General features: G+C 41.1%; 1 protein-coding gene across 4 annotated transcripts in view; it reads right to left on the bottom strand.

Annotated features, from left to right (window-relative positions):
• Positions 1 to 1,114: 1,114 nt before the first annotated feature.
• hspa12a (heat shock protein 12A) overlaps positions 1,115 to 16,716 on the bottom strand; it is a 97,838-nt gene continuing 82,236 nt past the window's right edge. For 2 of the 4 annotated variants that reach the window (XM_034226180.1, XM_034226182.1), the window contains 5 exons: positions 15,284 to 15,370; positions 12,846 to 12,950; positions 11,919 to 12,177; positions 9,272 to 9,375; positions 1,115 to 6,157 (listed from right to left, as the gene is read on the bottom strand). In XM_034226180.1, the coding sequence (XP_034082071.1) occupies positions 5,526 to 6,157; positions 9,272 to 9,375; positions 11,919 to 12,177; positions 12,846 to 12,950; positions 15,284 to 15,370 (1,187 nt within the window). In that variant the 3' untranslated portion in view covers positions 1,115 to 5,525. Of the gene's footprint in view, positions 6,158 to 9,271; positions 9,376 to 11,918; positions 12,178 to 12,845; positions 12,951 to 15,283; positions 15,374 to 16,716 lie in introns of all 4 variants that reach the window. The other 2 variants (XM_034226179.1, XM_034226181.1) reach the window with 1 other exon arrangement.

Genomic DNA, 16,716 nt, shown 5'->3' on the forward strand with positions numbered 1-16,716 from the left:
CACACACACAACCTTGCCCTGTAAAGGGTTGAGTGGCTCTCTACTGCCACTTCTGTAAGAATAATACACTCACAGCGTAAATGTATTCTGGTTACTGAATAAGTGCCTGTGTTTAGTTTCATACTCACCTGGGTGAATCACTGGTGGGGGAGTTTTCGGGGAACTAAATGAAAAATCCTGTGTTTCTTGGTAAAGTGTTTCTATATGGGAGCAAGCTTGATAACACAATATAAACTACTAAGGGAAAGTGTATTTTCCCCCGAAGCTTTGCAGTTGAGTCACAAATGTACCGGCACCTTATATGGTAACCTCTCAAAAAACAACGTAATGTCCTGCTCAACACTGTCTAATTGAACAACTATATATAGGTAGAAATAAACAGAGGACCAGATAACCTGTAATTCTACACCTCATTCTTACTAACACACTGCTAGCCACCACTACTAATGCTAGATGCTATCATTGTAAAAAAGAAGATCAAAGTGGTGACTGCTAATTTACAAAGAGGCAAAATCATTAAAATGATGTTTTCAATCTGCTGTGATGTTGAACAGATCAGTTAACAATGCAGTCATTTGTTTTCCAAAAGGGAAAACATTTCCAAAATGGCTGCCAAATGAACATCAAAGAAGATCTCCTAAAATGTAATAATGAGTTAAAAAAAGAAGAAGTAAAATAGATGGGTTAGACCCATATAAAGCCAATGCTAAGACTTTTATTATAAAACAAATTAGTAATCGACTCTTTTCCTGCTCATCTGCTCGCCTGACTCCACTTGGTGGCAGTGTTGCTTCACAAGACTTCTCATAACACAGCCCAGCTTTTCTCTAAGGGACCGAAGTGAAAATGTAATAATTGTGTGTAAACCCAGCATTAATTATGACCATCTCAACAAAAGTGGACCGCCATCTTTACTACATTTAAATATAGCAATAAACTTCCTCTGAGGTCATGGTTTCAGTCATTATATTATATAGTTTCTGAACCTGTAGAGAACACATTCTGCATTTGGTGAAGTACATACATTTCATCCTGTAGGTTTATCCAATGTTTGAATTATAATCATACTACAAACTCAGAGGAAATTAGCAGAATAAAGACTACCAACAGAATGTTCTTTGAAATACACATACTTTATTGGTGACAGTCTGACAGTGATTACATGGCATTGATCAAAAGACACCCATTACAGTAATAGTTGTCTTTTGATCAAATGTTTTTTTTTTTTAATTGCAAGAGAAGAAGACATTTGAGTAAGTGAAGATAAATGCATCATCAATAAAGGAAATAAAGAACAAAGTGTACATTTGTTGTGTTTCAGAGTGGCTGAGATGATCCTAACTAAAGCTCAATCATTCTAGCAGTAATATTATAGTGTATTTTAAATAGTATTAAGCAGATACCTTTACATGATTCAAGCTGGCTAGGCTGCAAACTCAGATTACATCCTGAACCACTCAGACTGACCAATCCAACAACTGACATCTCAGCCGAAGTGTCACGTGCCGCTGAGAGTAGAAGGCTAATGTCCACTAAATATGTCTTCATATAATGTTATCATAGTTTTAATTTGAAAACTGCTACATATCAGAATCCTGTGCATTATACTCAAGGTTTCACACATAACATTGTAATTATCTACTCAAAGAATCAATAAAACATGGTGTTATTATAACCTTCTGGTTCATATCCATCCTTTGTGAGTAGAGAGTTGTGTAGAGGAATACAAGCTTATGAGATCAGTTCAGATCAGTAAAGTATGTGAGGTGCTGCTCTACTGTCAGTTCAGAGCATTAGCATGGATTAGCATTAGCTCAGAAAACAGAAGCAGCAGCAGAGTATTATACACAGCACAGCCACGCTCCAACCTGTGACAGGGCTGATAAGCACACAAGTTATTATATAACACTACAATCATCATCATCATCATCTTCATCACAGTGCCGAACCTTGATTTTGTGTATTAGTAGCAAACAACTTATTGTTGGTAGCTTGTTGCTGTTTAGTCATTCCTATGCGACACATGCGACACGTGCATGCAGAAAGAGAGCCGGATAGCATCCCGAGCGACTTTGTACATTGAAAATGAAAAGCGAGACAAGCTTTGATTCACAGTTAAAATGGAAAACCTGTCTTTAAGATCGTACTATTTAGAAACCAAGATCCCAGAAACACTAAATGTCAAAATTACTAATAAACCTGCTGGTTAATGACTGAAACATTACTCGGCCTTTTTCTGGAGCAAAACCGAAGAAACATCCACAGGTTTATTCTTCTTCCAGTTTTTATCACGGTGATACTTTGCCTCTTTACGGGATGTTTTGTTTCTAGCTCCAAGCTAATAAGCTAGCTTAGAGACTTGTGCAAGTCTTGTGAACACCTGTCTCTTGAGTTGTGTGAGGATGTGGTGACGCTCATGGTCAGGTACACACATCAAAGTCATGAACTGGAAGTGTCCAACTGTAACACAGCAGGAAGAAGGTGCAGCGTTCTGTACAGAATAAATGTAACTATGAAAGCTAACGCTAACGTAGCTACTCTGATGTTTAGCCTACTGTGACCTTCACACATGAATTTGCACAGTTGCAGTAGCAGACTTTTTTGACAATGGTGACCTAAATTGAGGAAGCTATAATATAAGCTGTTGTAGTTTCCGTGTATCGAATTAATCAAATTGATGAAACACCAATAGAGCATTTTCCCATGAATAAACCTAGCAACAACCATGATGTCACTACATCACCAGGCTTCATCTTTCTACCAATGCTGTTTTAATACAGGAAAAGGAACTTCCATCCTGTGAAGTGTTAGGGTGAATGTTGAACATTTAGATGTGGCAAAGTCCTTTCACAGATTTACAATCAGTGCGATGCTCAGTGATTACATCTGAAGTCACATATACAGTATATAAAGCTGAGTGATGAAAGGATGCTGATGGGATGCAGTGTATGCACTGATGGGGTGAGTCAATCTTGACATCACAATTATTATACTAGGCACTCTTTTACTTAAGACTTTAATAAGTAAACCTTTCATGATCATCTGGAAATGTGGCTCTTCACTGGATTATTGCTGACTATGCTTCAGTCTTTAACAAAGAAAACAATTTCTAAATGAAATGGCTTAATTGTATTTCTTCAAAGAATATGTAATAATTATGATCCTACAGTTCAGCGGGTGAGATGTAAAGGGGACCGGACACAGACTCTGCTACCATTTCAAGACTGAAATGCTTTAAGGACGGAGGTATTCAAGTTTATTTTGTGTTTGCGAAAAAAAAGCGCACATCCACTCTCACTTTAAACAGAGCATCCAACCTGCTGCGCCTCATGCTATGGAGAAAAACAATTTGAGATGTGAAAGCACACACAAACACACACACACACACGGTTCTAAAGCTGCAGAATAAACGCTAAAAATCTGTACAATATTTAAATACTGTATTTACACAGAAATAAACACACTTCATTTCTTGTCTCAGCTGGCCTGCATCTTTGTGCAGAACAATAATCTATTAGTCAGAAGCATAAACAAATAAAGGCAACAGTTATGCGCATTGATGGCTGTACTTGCTATTCAGATTGAGCTTGCAGCACATTTCACATTCTAGGATTCAGATTTGACTGTGGATCATTTTAATGGAACATACTGGTGGTTTTGCATGATTTGGCTGATTGGCTAAATTCAGATATACTAAGCATTGCCAGTGATTGTCAAAAGTAAGCCATAAGATTTACATTGACTTCCCATGTTATACCAGGCCGGGTTTTTACCTTTACAGTACATATGGTAATACTTCAGTGCTGACAAATGGTTCTGGTCTCTCAATTAGTAAAATACATACTGATATGTTCTCCTAATGTTGCTGTAAAAACAACAAAGCTGTAGATGTTTATCTGTTAAATAACCAATATATCCACAAAGGCTATCTGTAAACAAATGTTAAGCAAATACACAAATCAGAATTAACGCTAATGTTGCTTCAATTCTCCTGGATGTGAATTCTAACCCTTTTGGCTTCTGTTTTAACAGCTTGTTTTGCTGCCCATGAATTGCCAATAAGCCCTATGGTTGGTCCCTTCTTCATCTAGGGACGATTTGTTTCATACAGTCATACAGAGTTCTTTATATGAACACGCTAAATAAGCTAATGGTTCAGCCTGATGTTTTTGTCGAGGGTTTCTATACTTTAGTGAACCTGCTTACAGCACTACCATAAAGTGAATCCATCTCCTTTACTGCAATACACAGGAATGAGAGGGAAAGGTCAAACAAAAGAGTATGCTTTGGAAAACACTGGCAGCACTGTGACATGTGACAGTTTACTCTGTCAAAAGAGCTGAATCATGCAAAACCATGATGACATGTTATTCGTTTACAGATATACATTGATCTGCTGTAATCTGAAGCAAAGAAGATGCAATCTGAATGTGTATCCACTATAGGCGCATTCACACCGCAGTACTTTTCCCACAAAGGTTCATGAGAACTTAGTTCATGAGAACTCTTTTGTTCTCATGAACAGATAGCGTTCACACACCGGAATAAGTTCCTGGGGAAGGATTAGGCAAATGACGCCGCTGACGTCCCCGGAGTTGGGGACTGGCTTCAGTAGAAGCTGCTGGGACTCCCAGCAGCTTCTACTGAAGCCTTCCGAGTAAATCGCCAGAACGCCGACACCTCCTCATCTCCGCCGCTCCCATGTTTTATTTTGTGTTGACATAAGTTAGTCTCTCTACGTTTCTGCGCTGGGCTAATGCTAATAATGCTAATAATGCTAATGCAAGGATAATAAAATGGCGGCTTCACAAAACTTTTGGGAGTTTTACGGGGCGTGGTTTGCAATCCGCCCAGCCAATCAGACATAGGAACCTTTTTCTCCCACTAAAGTACCTGCTCGCTAGCAGGGATGGAAAAGGGGGTGAAAAAGCTTCTGATTAACTAATTTTAGTTCCGGCTCTTTTTGGTGTGAACGCGACATTTTGGAACTATATCGGAACTAAAGTGGGAAAAGTACTGCGGTGTGAACGCGGCTTATGATAGTGTAGAATATTATACCGTATGTTGTGTTTTTCTGGGGTTGTATAGAGCGATGATTTCAAAAGCTGTCCTGTTACACGTTATGTCTGAGAGGTGATACGCCTTTATCTTCCTTGTGAAGAGCTCTTCAACCTGATTCATCACAGAGCAGCCTCAGCATGGGGTACACAGGTACGTATGTTATGAGTGTGTGAACACCATAAGGCTCCTCAGCTCACACACTGCACTCTCTTTTCTTTCTGGTTGTAAAATGAATTCTACTGCTGAAGGCCTGCCCGGGTTAAAGGTAAACTTTAACACTTTTATTCAAACCATCTACCAACCACACTTAACCTCTGAGTGACGCAGCCTTGAGATTCACTAACCTTTCCATCAAACATCCCCAGTTTATGTGTTTAAATGTATGTATGTGTGTGTGGGTGTATATGTGTGTGTATATTTGAACAGATCCTAAATATTTGGGAACATGAGCTCTCGTTCCCTTCTTAATGGCTTAGGAAGTCAATGCTAGCTTTGACGGTGCGTCCGGTGGACACGTCCACGGCCATGGCTCGGATCTCTGTGTCTCCAAACTGCATGAGCGTTTGGATCTCGCGGCGTGGCGCCGTGCTCTCTGTTCCGCTCACATCCAGGCGAAGTGTCCCACACTTCCTTACGCCGGGCTCGCTGATGAAGCCCACCTTCTCCTTCTCGGAGCAGTAGACGTGGATGACGATGACTTGCTGGGAGGGCTTGGCGGGGGTGTAGCTCCTCTTCACCAGCTCCCCCAGTGCCACCGACTGGTCGGCGGCGATGAAGGTGTCGAGGACGTCGGTGCACCAGCGCGTGCCGTCCTTCACCAGCAGCTTCTCTGGAGGGTGCTTGCCCTCCACGAAGCGGTTGAGGACGCCTACCCCGTATGTGAGGGGGGAGCGGCGCACTTTGATGATGCTGGGGTCCAGGCCGAACAGCACGGCCCCTTTCAGAATGGTGAGGCCCACGTCATGGGGGATGATGATGCGGCTGCGGCCCTGCAACATGTCCTGGACAGCCTGCTGCAGCAGGAGGGACTCAGCAAAGCCCCCCACCAGGAACAGGAACTTAATGTCGCTCACCTCCGGCTTCTCAAACAGCTCCGCTGGAGGAGGAGACAGAAACTCAATGAAGGAAACAACTGACTGTTATAGCAAGGAACACATGTGCCATCAGCCACTACTGGTTGAAGTTTATGTGCAACATTTACTGTGGGATATTTATACTGTCTTTTCAATTAGCTTATTTGTTCAAATGGATCTCCGATTTTCTCTACCGACATTACAGCTGTGTGTCAGCTGACCACAGATCAGATCAGTCATTATTCATTCAAATGACCTGCGTAGTCTCTCCCAGCATACACGCGGTTTGATTGGCTAGCGCTTGTACTGTCAAATTTGCATACGCGGGATTTGATTGGCTGATGCCAAGCATCGAGCCTCAAAAGTTGAACAATGTTCAACTTTTGAGGCTCGATGCTTTTGATGCCGATAGATGCTCGTGATGCTTGCAAAGCCATGCCATGCTCCCCACAATGCAGTTCGGCGAAGTTTAAAAATCTTCTACGTCACCCCATTCAAATGAATGGGCGAAGCGTTGAAAGCATTTTTCGATGCCTGTAGTGTAGACGGGCCGTTAGCCCCACCATGAAAAATGATGTTAAAGTAAGCAAAATAAAGTCCGTCAACTCGTGCGGAGTAAATTGCACAGACAGCAGTTAGTAAGATTGATTTCAGTAGCCACTTGTCTGGAAATACCGAAGACCAGAAACGGTTTTGAAAACTTTTGTCACGTAGTGATCGTCTTCTCAATAGAACATCTTTGATAATGTCTTCTGGCCAATCAGAATCAAGATAACGGCGTGGTGTTGTTGCAGGAAGTCCCGACGGAGAATACTTTTGCTGTAGTACAGGGGTGCAAATAACTGGTACGCAGGTTATGTGCGTAATCTGAAATGAGTACCGTCACTTGTGTCACAAAGCGCATTTGCGTACCGACGTACTTGTGAAGCTTTTCCAGAAGGCGGTTAGATCACCGGACGACAGAGTCGGTCTCCGTGTGCACAGACAGGGCTGCTGTTAACGTCGGTCTGTACAACGGAATTGTGCCAAAACTACGCCAACCGGCTGCGGAGGGAGACTCCCCCCCTTCACTGGAGAACTGCGCTAAAACAGCTGATCACAGCGTTCACACTCTGTGGTCACGAAGTACTCCACTAGCCGCCTAGCCGACTTTCCTGAAGTACTCCCCCGTTGATAGAAATCAACACGTAATGAATTAAGACCCCACGGTTTGATGATTGATAGGTGTGTGGGCTGTCTTTCATTTTGACACGCAGAAAAATGTTATAATAAACATAGATACTGTATGTTAAATGGATATATCCGCCTTCTTTCATTTATCTTTCCATTCCCACAACAATATGCATAAATAAATGGCATATTTTGGACATAGTTCGAATGGTGATTAATCGTTTGACAGCCCTAATATATATATATATATATATATATATATATATATATATATATAATGTCTATCCTTTACATTCTTCCAAATCCTTACTAACGTTATACCAGCTAGGCCTATGTTTTACTTCAAGAAAATCAGAACTTATAGCAGAATATATTTAATTCACACAGGACTAAACAAAAATAATTCATTTCATATACTTTTTATTTATTGAATTAGAAAAATGCTATATCTTGATGTCTTTAGCATCCTTTTTTAATGCTAAATTGTTTCTTAAAAATACTTATTTTTATTATCCTTATACTTTGCAACTTGTTTTTTTAGATGGTTTATGTTTGCACAGTGAGATACCAAAGCAAATTCCTTGTGTGTGTAAACATACTTTTTATTTTTTTATTCTGATATATATCTTTATCAGGATCAGGATATGAGGTTTTTCCATATCTCTAAAGCATATTGTATTAGTTACTTGCACAACTTAAAGTGGACCTATCATGCTATATTTGAAACATATATTGTAGGGCCATACCTATATAAAGTATATAAATATATATATTTTTTCAAAATACCAAACAGATCCTGCATTTTAGCAATGCCTCATTTCGCTCTATTTGCTCTTTCCAGCCCTGTTTTTGCAGGGGGCTGATTCTGTGAGCTGCAGCGGACCACACCCCCCTGCAGGAGAGGGGAGTTGCCAGTTACTTTGGCATTAGGGCAGGGATATCTAGATACTTTCCAAGGTTTGACATAATGAATTGTGCTACTTTTAAAGCAAGCAACGATGTTTTCAAATCTGTAATCAAAAAGCTCCTCAAAAACGCTATCGAAGCAGTTCCTGCCGTTGCTACGTTAGTTCAAACAGTAACAACGGACTATTTTTCTTAGCGGATGCATGTCAATTTAAATCAATACAACTATTTTTTAAATCAATAAAATAATTTTCTAAATCCATAAAAGCATTTAAATTAATATTGGGAGTCATGTCGTTACTTTGTCGAGAATGTAATAAGCGGGATAATGTGCACATTGCACATTGCATAATGTGCCTTCATGCCGATCTAGATCCTTCCGCTTCGCGTCGGGCTCCTGATCAGCCTGTCGGTGTTCTTTTCCCCATAATGACCGCGTCGCTGCACATTAGCCCTTACATATGATTATATAGAGTCATTATTCATTTGTTTTAAAGCAGGAGGCGCAAACGCTTGCCTCGGGGTGGGAGAAAAAGAGCCACAGCGGAGAATAAACAGAAGGGCAACCATGGCAACCATGCAAGGGAAGTCTTCTTCACTGCTTTTGTGGCAGACTACAGCGCCACCTACAGGCCTGGCATATCTACTACAGCGTCTCCAGCGCTTTCGAGCAGCAATGGCCGGCCGTGGCCCAACCTCTCCCTGATAGGTGGAGAATTGACCAATAGCCGTAGTGCCACTTTACTGACGTCAGTAAAGTGTTCAAATCTGGATCAGTCTGTATCAGATCCGTTGCAGACACTTTTTAAGAGATTTGGGTATGGAGGAAAATAGAGAGGGTTGTGTTTTCTGACACTTGGTGAGTTCCCTGGAACACCGGGGACACATGTTCATGAATCAAAGACGTACAAAAGTGCATTTTGCATGATAGGTCCCCTTTAAGAGTGAAGACACTATGAATACCAGCCTTAGATGTGGAAATCCTATTAATCAAAGCATGACATACAGTTTGTTTGACCACAATAGTGTGTGTTTGTGTGTGTGTGTTGAGTGCAGCTTACTGAGATGTTGGATGATGTGGTCTATGGTGGGCTTGAACAGGGAGTTCATGGCGTCTGGATTCATCCTCAGCATCCCCTGAGACGACCATTTGACAAAATCCACACTGAGAGAGGAAGTGACAGTATTTGAATATATGAACGAAATCTGCAGATAGGGCTCTATTAAAATGATAATGACAACATATTTAAAATAACAATATGTAACAATAAGGCAAATGTTTTGCATAGTTGTATATGAAAATAAAAATATGATAACATAGTTTACACTTACAATCTGCTTAGAATCTTAACATAATCATTTTAAATGATAGCCCAATGTTCATATCTAAACTGACACTAAACCACTAAGATATCAACAATGCTTTCTCACGATGGCTCAGTATCTGACATCTCTAATGATAATGTGCACTGTTCATTTTTCATCGTGAGATATTTGAACGATGATGTGTGTGTCCAATAATAAATCTATAGTGTCCGTCTGCTGTGATCCCATGTGTGTGATTCCTGTACAGTATGTGCATTAGGTTGTGTGTTCCACAGTTGAAGTTGGCACTTCCTGTTAGACATCATAGGAGCCTGGGGCTCAGTGGGCTCCAGTTTCAGACGTATAAATATCTTATAATGTCCCTCACTGTGGGATTATTACCATCCACACAGACAGGAGATAGGCCCATTAAATGGAGACTCCATGCTGGTCCCACAGGTCAGTCGTTACAGAACTCTAAGGCCTGGAAGCCCATTTATTACTTTCTGTCTAACACTAAGTACTAATTGTGTGTCATTATGGCAAAATGGATGCTTTTAATCTTGCTTTTAAATGTATCTCTCCAGCAACCATGGACAGTATATAAGAAGTGATAATGTCACATTTTGGAAACAGAAGTGACACATGAGGGTGGAACTCAGTACAATTGAATATAACATATTATAATTAACTATGATGAAGTGAAAACTCACTGTGGAAGTGTCAAAGTCAAAAGATGATTCCACACACTGTGGTAGCAACCTGTCAATAACTAGGTAACCCCGCCCTAAAGCAAATCTTGGTTTATCCTCAATTTGACTCTAAATAAGACCCTCATATACAAAACCATCATTATGCTGTGTGAAAGATGCACACTGTGATCTCATCAGGCCTTCTTTATGATCCAGACAGATCAGCTGTGGGTTGAAATAACGATAGTGCTCCATCTTACTATACTGATCTATTTAATATGTCAGGGACAGGGGCCTCATTTATAACGCCGTGCGTAGGATTCACATGGGAAGGTTGCTTACGTAGTAGAAATCCAAAAAATAGGTACAGAAATGTTCCGACATTTTCCGATTCACCAAACATTGCGTACCGGCGAGGAAAGTGCGTACGGCACTTCCTACGCCGGTTTCCCTTTATAAATCACAATCGACTCGAAATGCGGTGCAGCTTTTGCGGGCTTCACGTAACGCCCATATTTGCCTATAAATAGTCAAAGAAACGCCCATTCATTCATTTTGACTGACTTTCTGAAGAAGATCGCAGGAAATGACGAAAGAACAGCTAAAAAAGACATCTCACACCGTGTCAGATTCTGGTTATTTTGGGGAGGTCGAGATACATCATATTGTTTGGTGGATGCCGTTTGAACCAGAGTAGCAGCATGGAGGTCGGATCGTCACCAAAATAAATAAATAAGTGGTCTGAAAAAAGTTAATGACAACAAAAATACACATAGCCTTCCTCAGGCAGTGTGTTTGTACCGGGGACAGGAGACCCCCCCTTGACAGGAGACACCCCCTTGATGAGAGACTGTAAGAAGTGATCGGGGAATCCCTCCGGAGTGGAGTCATGACGACTGGATCTGAATTATGTTTTCGTATTTGGTGGTTTGTGTCCCAGCTGTCGATCAGCTTTGCGCAGCGTCTCCACTGCAGCCTGTGCATCTCAACCCCCCCGCAGCAACTCTATATCCACCAGTTAAAGGAAATACAACTAATGTGTTGTGTTATATTTGCTGTACAATTTACCACTTATGGTGTTCTTAGTTTCCATACCTCCTGTGTTTTACGAGCGACTTATCAAGTCTTGGCAAACGGCATAAAACATGATTAAACATGGTAGTATATAAAATCATGCACGTATCTACAACCTATAGAAATGCAAAACGGCGTCAGTTTAAAGTAATTCTGTCCTCCTGCTTACCGCATCATTTATGAGAAAACATTTCATAACATTAACACAACATATTCGAGGTGGTTTTAAATAACATATCCGTATTTATTTATTTCTCCAAGTTATGTGTTTGTGTGCACTGAGGAGTCGCAAACAGGCGTTTGTTAAATCATTTTAAGATTGGCTTTAATCAATGTTTGAAAATGAATTCTTCATATATGATAAATGAGAGGTAACATTTTATTGATGGTATTATTTCCACATATTTCTCTCCATTCTTCCTTCTGCCAACGCGGTGTCGCAGTTTCTCGTCTCTCCCGTGTTTGTGCTTAGTGTGTACGCATGGGTTAGAGTTTGCGTGGAGGACCGCACGTTTTCTCGTCAAGTTAGTATTTTATAAATCGCAAACAGTGCGTATAAACTGGCGTACGCCATTTTTTGAGCGTATATCCCTTTATAAATGAGGCCCCAGGTCTCTGGTTTCTGGTGTGTACTCACTTGCTTTTGCGCAGGGCATGTTCCACGCTGTGGCCCCTGAACTTCTTATAGTAGTCGATGAAGGAGAAGGGCAGGTTGATGTTGAGTGGGTTGGTTCTCTCGGGGGCCGCCGCCCTCTTCCGGGACTCAAACGCGATCATCAGGTCCACCCAGGCTGCTGGTCTCTTGATCTTAAATTGGTCGATGAAATCCTGGCCAAAGATCTTACACAGCAGCTTCTCAAATTCATAATCAATGCCAATGGAGCCATAGGGACCGCCTGGGAAGAGAGGGGTCCTGTGAGACTGTGACTCAGTACAATAGAAGCATAAAAAACACACCATGATTTTCTCACATCTCCAATATTGTATCACCTGCTGGTCTCAGGCAAGAAAGACTGTGCTCAAACTGGTTCAGATTCTTTTCAAACAAGCCTTAAACCTTTTTGATAAGACATCATTAAAACACATTAACTGCGATATATTGTCCAAATACAATCTCCTCAGCTTTGACAATCTCATTCTGTTCTTAAAAATTCGATTGGAATTTAATACCACCACACCACCTTTGAGAAGCTTTTCCACGTCCGCTCTGAACATATGGGGAGAACCTCACGATCTGCTCTAAACGCAGATGTATCCCTCTGCCTTTCACAATCAGTTTTCTCATTTACGGCCATCATTGATTTTGGGAAACCAGTCTTGCCAACATTACTTTACTGTAATTTGAGATTTTAAATGAATGGTAAAATGATATTTCTATTGGCAAATGTACTAGTATTTATATTTGATATGTCTGTGTTTGATGTCTGTTATGTGTGTTCCTTCAGGAACTGCTTTTATCTATTATCTAGCTTTTAGCATCTCTTCTATTTTAAAGATGAATGTATTTGTATGCATGGTCCTTGTTCAATAAAGATATATAATAGACCAGATGGAGTGGTCTTACCTGAGGCCTTATAGAGCTCCTTCAGATGTCCCTCTGGGAGACGGATCTGATGGACAGTCAGGTCCACGGTTCCTCCTCCACAGTCCACCACCACGTAACGGTCTCCTGCACAGAGGGGGGGTGCAGTCAGTCATGTGCATCAATGCTTCTCATCTAACAGCTCCCTCGCTGCCTCTGATCTACTCTGTACGCCAGGGGTGCCCAACCAGTCGATCGATCGCGGGGAAATTCACAGTCGATCGCGAGATGTGTCTAAAAATAGAACAACAATATTCTGTTTTATCGTTAATGTCCTATAACATAATCTTCCCGTGCCAGAATAATGCACTTGAACGCATCAAAGCTTTGTGATTGGCCGGCGTGACCCCATGGGTTGGGGCGTGGCTGGTGGGCAGTGGGCACTATTTCGCTGACATTGTCCGTGTCAACAGGAGTGACAGTCCGCACACACACAAGACCGCAATTACGGCAGAAGCAAAAAAGCCCAAAATATATAATTTTCACTCCGAGTGGGAGGATGATTATTTTTGTATCTATTCCAATTCAAAGTCCATCTGTCTCATCTGCAATGCGAGCGTGGCTTTATCGAAGAAGGGTAATTTAGGAGCGGCATTTCAAAACAGTGCACAAACGCTACGAGACGGAATTCCCTCCTAATTCTGCCCTACGCTCCCAAAAGGGGAGGGGCCTGAAAGCACAGCTAAATGCACAGCAGTCCATTTTCACCAGGCCCAACAACAAGAGCAAGGCTGCTACCAGAGCATCTTATCGTGTCAGTCACGTTCTTGAGAAACACATGAAGTCTTTCGAAGACGGCGAAGTTGTGTAAGAAGCATTCCTGGAGACTGCTGACGCGCTTTTTGGGGACAGTAAAAATAACAGTAGCATTTCAAAAGGTTTTTGATATAATAAAAACTCAAGTTGGATACCGTTATTAATCAGCTGTAAGTTTTAGTTTGTTTGAACTTATTCATTATAATTATTGTACAAAATGGTATAAGAATGCAAACTTAAATTGATTATAGTCTATTATCAATTCAGGTTAAGAAACTAGTGTTGCTTGCATCCTATTTTAAAGGCATTTATTTTTATAATCTACTAAAATGCAACAAAAAAGGGTTTGATTCTATTAATGTTGTCTTTTTTATTGCACTTTGGCAGCAGATTCCTGTGTAGCTTCAGATCTGAGTTGTCTTATTAGTAAGCCTCATTTATACTTTTGTAGCAACACTATTTTTATATAATGGCAAAGAAAGGATTCAGAGTCTTTTCTTTTTTTCCCTGTGTCATATGTGGCAGCACTGTTCATTGTTTCTTGAAAACATTACCTACTGTAGTGACGTGTGAATAAACTCCAACTCTGTATCAACAACACTGTTGTGAAACTTCAGTTAAATACTTGTATGTGTGTAGATTAGAAAGAGGTAAGATAAAGGATCTGCAGTATTTTATGAAGTATTCATCGTACAAAGGTCAGTTTTATACAAGTAGAAGTGTGTATTTACCTGGTAGTAGGCTGTCAGTAATGGCTACGCCTCTCTATTTGGACTGGTAGATCTCGGCAGACTGGCAACTTTAAAAGTAGCTCTCGGTTCAAAAAAGGTTGGGCACCCCTGCTGTACGCTGTTTTCAGGAACATTCTCAGGAGAGTTGGACGAGACTCTGTGTGTCTCTGCAGCTGGTTGAACCTCAGAGCCCTGCGTCCTCTCTGGGGCTGCAGTGTGAGCAGCACAGTGCAGGAGGTAATGACACAGACTCTTAAGGGGCTTTAGCTAAGACAAGATGGTGGGCAGTTTGGACATGATTTATGCAGTCAAACTACATGTAACAGAAATGCAGCTAAATGCGGGGAGTCAAGTAGTACGAGTTACATCTGTATTTAACCAAAATAAATCTCTTTCACTGAAAGGATCTAAGGGATTTTTTGTTATTATAATTGTATTACTGAAATTAGGAAAAAGGGTCTTTGGTAATGTATGCTGCTTCTTTCAGCTGAGTGGGCGGGCCATTGAGCGTGTAACTGACAGCAGAGCGAGCATGCAGGTAGAAAGGAAAACAAGTTCAGCTAAGACGTTAAAGTCAGTGTGGAGAGAAACTCAGCAGACTAATGTTGACAGTCAAAGTTGAGCACTGTAATCATAACCAATGGCAGGCGCAATGAAGAGAAACCCAGCATGAACTAAACTGTAGTTTGTCATCCAGGACTTTAGAAGTAAAGAAAGCAACACACTTTTAAAAATGATGACCTTCAGCGCCTTTCTGTAACAATTACATTTTCTCCAGATTATTACAGTTCCTCAAAAAAACAAAATGCTCTATTTCAGTAATATCTAAAGTTAGTACCTAAAAATAAGGATTGGCAGCAAAGGAAACAGCAACAGTGTTAACCCTAGAGGAAAGGAAGATGGAAAGAGGTGCAAAAGGAGAAAAGACTCTACCTTCTTCCAGCTCCGCCCAGAGCTCCCCTATGACATTCTCCACCATAAAGGTGCGGCTCTGCCGGTTGCGCCGCACATGCTCCTTCGCTGCTTGTTAACAGAGAGAAAGAAGGTTCTGGTGAGTGTGAGGAAGCTCTGCAGTGAGAGGCTGTGGGGCTCAGGTACAGGAGTGTATGAGGCAAGCAGCAAGCTGAGGTGCACAAGTATCACACTGTGAGCTACTCTCATACTATAATTACTTATTAAAACCATAATGCATACTTTCAAGATCAGCTAAATCATTACAATTAGAAAAAGATCACTTGGCTGTTCAGTACATACAATTGCAACACATACATATGTATAGATATAGAGAACATTAGTGCTCACAGTGTTACCATGCAGTGAAACAAAAAACACTTTAACTCAAGGAAAGTCAACTTCACCTAAATCAGTTCATTATTACGGAAGAGCATTAGGGCCACATGAGAAAATGTTTTAGGGATGTGACCAAAAGCAGCAGGAAGACCTGACAGGAGTTCATGTCAGAGGGACACTTCCCCCTACACAGAGGAAACAATACAGGGACTCTCACAGCTCTGCAGAGGGCATTAGAGAGGGGCATGTTGTTCCAGAGGCAGAAGGACATGAGGTCAATGACCCATCAGTCAATCACATTTATTTATACAGGCCAATATCACAAGGTACACATTCGTGTTGGGAGGCTTTAAAGTATGTTCAGCACACAGCATCCTCTGTCCTTAAAACCCTTCAGAAGGAAAACTCCCCTTGAAATCCCCCAACTAGTATGGACATGTGGGAGACACCTCGTTGGAGAAGTGGAGATACTCTGAGATATCTCCACTTCAGCAGACATTAAAAAGCTTCTTTTATATCTTCTTTTGGAGAAAGAGATATGCTTTACATCAGATCTGTTGTTGATGTTTACAGCAACCTGTCACTAATACTATTCTTGTGTTCCTTCTTTTATTTCTGATCTGAAATCTCAGATGGTTACCATGAATTACATGGCAGTGAAAAGGCAAACAGATCAAGCTACATGTACTGCACTGACTGGAGACCACTGTACATCAGCTGTAACAGAGCACCTGATCCATGACTAATGTTCCACACTCTGATTTCTCTCACCAGCACTCCTGCTACAGTATATCGTGAGTGGGATGTACGGACAGATGTACAGACTGACTCAGAATGACTTTATGCCTCTGTCCTCTGCATGCCAGCGGGGAGACCTAACACACACAGACTCAACACAGCCCAACAGTCAGCTGGGGGACATTAAGGCCAGTAACAAAGTCAGAGATGTGAAGTATTAATAATGTAAGAAACACTTTTTTGTGTAGGATAACTTGTAAAACTTGTAAAAGAAGCCAAATCAAGCTCAAATGTGAAGGTTGGAAATAGACATAAAGTCATGCATTTTGTGTCTGAAT

The sequence above is a fragment of the Gymnodraco acuticeps genome, unplaced genomic scaffold (assembly GCF_902827175.1).
Source record: "Gymnodraco acuticeps unplaced genomic scaffold, fGymAcu1.1, whole genome shotgun sequence".
In the NCBI taxonomy this organism is placed as follows: domain Eukaryota; kingdom Metazoa; phylum Chordata; class Actinopteri; order Perciformes; family Bathydraconidae; genus Gymnodraco; species Gymnodraco acuticeps.